This window comes from Phaenicophaeus curvirostris, chromosome 5, assembly GCF_032191515.1.
Source record: "Phaenicophaeus curvirostris isolate KB17595 chromosome 5, BPBGC_Pcur_1.0, whole genome shotgun sequence".
Lineage (NCBI taxonomy): Eukaryota > Metazoa > Chordata > Aves > Cuculiformes > Cuculidae > Phaenicophaeus > Phaenicophaeus curvirostris.
This window is the reverse complement of record NC_091396.1, coordinates 12,522,392-12,528,391: the sequence shown is the minus strand read 5'-3', so window position 1 is coordinate 12,528,391 and position 6,000 is coordinate 12,522,392. Positions and strand designations below refer to the sequence as shown.

The 6,000-nt window shown below is 35.8% G+C and overlaps 1 protein-coding gene across 5 annotated transcripts in view; it reads right to left on the bottom strand.

Annotated features, from left to right (window-relative positions):
- Positions 1-496: 496 nt before the first annotated feature.
- The window catches only part of SBF2 (SET binding factor 2), a 256,714-nt gene continuing 251,210 nt past the window's right edge, over positions 497-6,000 (bottom strand). For all 5 annotated transcript variants that reach the window (XM_069857573.1, XM_069857575.1, XM_069857577.1 and 2 more), the window contains 2 exons: positions 3,342-3,473; positions 497-3,068 (listed from right to left, as the gene is read on the bottom strand). In XM_069857573.1, the coding sequence (XP_069713674.1) occupies positions 2,970-3,068; positions 3,342-3,473 (231 nt within the window). In that variant the 3' untranslated portion in view covers positions 497-2,969. The remainder of the gene's footprint in view (positions 3,069-3,341; positions 3,474-6,000) is intronic.

Genomic DNA, 6,000 nt, shown 5'->3' with positions numbered 1-6,000 from the left:
AAACTTAAAACTCGGCTCATCCTGTCACTTGTTATGTGGGCATTTTGTTACTTGACAGAAAAAGGCAAGCAATTTTCTCCTCTTATGTGATAATACTATCTTTTCTACAGCAGGAATGTAATGATACACAGTAGGGGAACAGTGATGAGAAACACCAGAGGAAGCATGTATTTACCTCATCCCCGCTTCTGGATGGGTTCCTCTTTCTGAAAAAAAGTCATAGAATATGGAGACAGATGCCTTTGTACACAGAACTGTTCCCAAGTAAATTCCTTGTCCCTAATTCTCTACTTCTGGTTCCACAGCTCAAACACACTGACAAACGCTGGAGCTTACGCTACTCTAACTTCTCCACATTGTGTCTAATCTCTGTTTGAATCTTTGTTTTGAACAGAAGAGACCCTGAGGGACACTGCAAACTTCGTGTCTTCAACCAAGAGCCTATGCCTATCATTCCTTTGTATATTCCTTATATAAACACCACAAATATCATATATCTCATTTCAGCTTTTATTTGGATATTTTAAAGTTAAGTTGCTTGAGTCCATTTTCCATCAATACAGACACTAAAAATTGAGATCAACATTTAAGGCAACATTACCATCCATGCCAAGCTCAATATACAAATCTTATCTAAGCATCACAGCATCCAAGAATTGTCACAGGTCCCCTACCTCCGTCACACGTTCCCTTTCCATTTTAACTCTGCTATCCCCCGCTACACTCAGTAATTCAATTTAGGTGCAACATTCTCAAGTAAGACATTGCCTTTTTTTTTATATATTTTATTTCTTATGAACTAGACCATTTTTTAATAAGGTGATATAAATGAGTGAGAAATGTCTCAGGGTGGAAGTATGCAGTTGATTCACGCTGTGATACCATACGGGCATTTTTAAAAAAAATACATTTAACAACGTTACTCAATGACTTAGTATGAACATTATAACTATTTAGCCTTTTAGTAAAGGCTAGACATTGAGACTTGTTAGAATGATAATTTTGCTTTAAATTCTAATTTCCTTAGTCTTTAGTGTTACTGTTGACAAGTGTTTGAATTAAGGATGCTCAAATGTAACTTCTATGTAAGGATATTTACAAGTATACAAAAGACCGCATCATTTTTAATACACCCATTATTCTTGATACAGAGTAAATAAGGATTTGTCTTGTGCCCATGGAAATATTTCAACGTGTGGGTCTCTTTTTTTCTCTTTTACAGTAAAAGGAAAGGTTTTACTTTTCCTTGAGAAGTGTATTTATTACAAGATGGTTAGCATACATATATCACATAACATACAAGAGTTAAAATGAACTAGTTACAAAATAAGCAGTGGTATGTATATTTCATCTAACCTAAGAACAAGATCAGTATTTTACAAAGTACATATAAAAGTACTTAATATACAAAGAAAAATACAAATGTGCAAACACCATTGTCACAGGTGGAAATTTGTCAATTGAAAAATGCTAGAAAAATCCTTCATATATTTGTTTTGAAACCGCAAATGCATTAAAAACAGCTGCATTTCCTATCATGTGTGGTGAGAAATTCATGTTCTTTTCTGACAAAATACATTAGTTATAAAAAAACCCCAAAAACAATTTAATAACTGAAAAATCTTATAAGTATAGTCAGTTTGGTTAGGCTGATATTAAATTACAAGCAGAATGACTGGAAAAATGAGAAAATAGTGAATCATATATACAAACCTTTTGTAATATTAGTGTGCTATTTAACATATTAACATTTTAAAATAAAAACAATGGTTTAATTACCTACATATTCTACTCAATGTCATCACTATTTGTAGACTGTAAAATTTCTACTAGTTCGGGGATATTAAAAATGTTTCACCAGGTTTATAAGCTGAACAAACACAATTTTATCAAATGTAAAAATCTATAAACAGTCTTCCAATTCATGTGCAAAAATGTTTAAAAAGTATCAAATCACAACACAGCAAACCTCATTATGTACATATTTAATATCTGTAAATGTTGTTAACTAGCTAGTTTTGTTCTGCTATAAATAACTTACCTCTGTCCTGCAAAATGTCTGCATTTAAAGATTTCAGTGCAAGTGCTTGCTTCATTGTTTAGTGCATTATCACATTTGCCATTTTTTATTTTACAGTGAGCAGAACAGCATATAAATTAACATATACAACTCATACATATGAGATCTTTCTTCTACTGAATTCCTAGTTCGTTGTTTTCTGTTTCTCCTGGATAGTGTTGGCCAGTTTTCTTTGATTTATCCTACTGTAATTGCAAACAGAATCTAAAATAAAAGTGCTATGACCTTCAGATAATCCCTAGAATTTTAAATTCCCTAACAACATTTCAGAAGCACTCAGTAGAGCACAAGATTAGAGAACGACCTGCACACTGACGAGACACTTGAAAGTCTGGTATGGGCCATTTCACTTTTTGGTCTTAAAAATATCAACTGTCTATAAACATTGGCAATCTGATATATGTGTCACTGGACTCACAAGCTTCATTTATTTATTTATTTTCAGGAATTGTAGACATGTTCCCTCTTATTAATGACTGGCTTAGAAATAAGAACATTCTGTTTAAAAATATAAATAAAGTGAAAATACACTTCATGTTGAAGGGATAAAATCTACAATTCCCTTTGGACAGGTTTCTTAATAGAATAGCACTGAAATGAGAAAACCAGGATTAGATGATAGTACAAATACAGCCCATTTTTATAGCTAGCAATTGTACTGAAGAATGTGGAAATTCAGAATAACGGATTATTATTTTTCAAAGTTCTCCCTGCAGAAAAAAAGTAGCAGTTACAGTGGTTATAATTGTTACACAGATATGGAATTTTAGCATATTATGAAATTTTATGCCTGAAATGTAAGGAAGGCTGGTCAGTAACATTTCAGAACTTAGCTTCTTACAGGAAGAGGCGCTTTAAATGTGTCTTTATTATGGAATGTTTTTCCTTTCTAAGCATCTGAAATGCAACTCTGGATCCTATCCATCCATTGCTGGGCGCTCTGTGCATCTTGGGCACAAAAATTATACACACGTTTATTTGTCTTCAACTGCAAAGGAAAAATAAGAACAAGTTGGCACACACAAGAGAAAAAGAAACCTGCAAACTTTACTTTAAACCATAATACTCAATGTAATAATTGGGTCTGAATGTAACATTTTTTTAATTTGTGCAGTTGAGAGTGAGGGCCAGATGCTTGCTGTGTAAAAACTTTCTGTCTTGAGTTGGCATGACAGTCCCTTCCAGTAGGACTGAAAGTAGCAGGTTAAACACACAAAGAAAGGTTTCACAGAATGACCAAGTAAAGACCAGATATACTTACATCAAAAAACGCTTTTTCACTTGCATGTTTTGGGGCTCCAATTGTTGGAGAAGCAGGAATCACAGTTTCTACTTCTGCAAGGTCTATGTGTCCCTTACAGCTCGTATCCTCACCAGAATCATAGTATCGCAGCTAGACCGCAAGAGGAAAAAAAAAAAATCAAAACATGCTATTTAGATGGACCTTTCACTACTTCTTTCTTTTTCCTGAATACAACTTGGAGGCATGGACAGGTAAGGGTGGGAGGTACAAATATTATGAGGACCACACGGCATCAGACATGGAAAATTTCTAACACACAAATGACAGGCTTTGTATACATACAAAACCACCCTTAACTGGTCAGTTCTCCATTTCATAGAATTACAGAATCACAAGGTTAGAAAAGATCTCTTGGATCATTGAGTCCAACCATTCCTATCTGCCACTAAACCATGTCCCTCAGCACCTCGCCTACCCACCTTTTAAACACCTCCAGCGATGGTGACTCAACTACCTCCCTGGGCAGCCTGTTCCAGTGCCCAATGACACTTTCTGTGAGAAATTTTTTTCTGATATCCAGTCGGAACCTCCCACGGCGCAGCTTGAGGCCATTCCCCCTTGTCCTGTCCCCTGTCACTTGGGAGAAGAAGCTAGCACCCTCCTCTCTACAACCTCCTTTCAGGTAGTTGTAGAGAGCAATAAGGCCTCCCCTCAGCCTCCTCTTCTCAAGGCTAAACAACCCCAGTGGCCTTGTTAAACCTCATGCCATTGGTCTCAGCCCATCAGTCCAGCCTGTTCAGATCCCTTTGCAGAGCCTCCCTACCTTCCAGCACATTGACACTACTTCCCAAATCAGTGTTGTCTGCAAACTTGCTAAGGGTGCTCTCAATGCCTTCATCCAGGTCGTTGATAAAGATATTTAACAGGACTGGGCCCAGCACTGAGCCCTGGGGGACACCACTTGTGACCGGCCTCCAGCTGGAGTTAACTCCATTTACCACAACCCCTTAGGCCTCTATTTGATGTCTCTGGATAACAGCAAAATATCCACCATCTGCTCCCGTGCAGACACATGGATGGAGAAGGAGCACCTTGTCACCAGAGTTTCAGAGAAGAGGAGCTTCAAATAGTCATGCATTGCTTGTGGGCAGAGGACGGGTGAAGGATGAAAGCAGGACCAAGCAGTTAATAGAACACTTATTCTTTATATTTCAAGAATTTAAAATTATCATCAGAATTTTAAATATAATTTTAGATAAACTACAAAGAAAACTCACAATTCCCTATACTGCACTTAGTGGCTGAATGAAGCTGGCTTTTTGTTTCTCCTTGCAAAGACAGGAATGTTAATCACTCTGTTAACTGAGTTTTAACATGCAAACAAGTTCCAGAAGAGAAAATCTAACACTTGCTTTAAAAAAAATAAAAAAAAACAACCCCATAAATCAATGCAAAATACTCAAGCAAACCTTCACAGCTAAGCTTAAACAACAGAATTGCAACTAAGATTGACCTGTATTACTCCTACATCTGTGATATTTATCAGGATATCTGGATATGCTAAACCAGTTAAAAGTATTTTTGCCCTCTGCAAAATAAACCTTTTCTCCTGTATATCTGAAGAATAACTACAATCAGCATATTTGTTGGTGTTTTACCACACTGATCTAGAAGTTGTCACTTGGCATTTTAAAAGATGACTGTCTTTACCTTTATTACATATTTTTTAAGTGTACTGATTACAATAAATTAATATTTTTAAACAAAAGCATACATGAGTCTCGGAGGTTACAATCCATGCTGTGTGGAAATTTGGGTCAATAGAGATCACTGTTTGATGACCCAACATTATTTAAACTATATGAGACAACAAATTTTCAGAATTCTGGCAAACATGGTAAATTGGGTAAAATGTTTAGATCAACAGATCTCTTCTGTTTTTAGAGTTCCTTGCCATGCAATGATTTGTCAGAGTATTTATAAATAATTTTGCTACTAAATTTATGTCACTATAACTAGTCTAAAAACACTCCTATATATGGCACGTGAAATAATTGTTCAATTGGGAACTTGGCATTTCAGGACTTCTAGAGATATAGATTTGAGATGAAATTTTATCTCAGACTTTTACAAATTTCAAATTCATTTCAGAGTGATTTGTGACCCTGTTTCTCTGTATCTGAAAAGACTTTCATACCAAGATTCGGGGTTGTCTTTCTCAAATATTGGTAACAGAAAACCACGAAAAATTCAAGTGAACCAATTCAGATCATGATTTTCCTGGGCATACCATGTCCTTTTATTTCCAAAGAAAAATGCTCATGGCAAAGTGCTTGAGGAACAATGAGGCTGTAAAATACACACTTAACGTACAGTATATTCTACAGTTTCAATATGGATACCTGAATTAATCTTGCCAACAGTTAGAATATTAGCTTTTAGCATCCCAGTTGCACTCCAGGAAACACCTTCTAGGTTTTTCACTCCCTAGTTCAGAAAAAGCTTTTAGTTCTTTTGGAAACTAAAGAGGTCATATTAAAGGGCAAATTATGTGCACCACTTAATTGCTTAATGACATTCTAGAGTTAGCAGTGCTTTAAATTGCTTGTATTACTGGTCTACCACAATGACCAGGAAATACCCTCAGGCACTACATGGCTTTTTTTTTTTTCTTTCC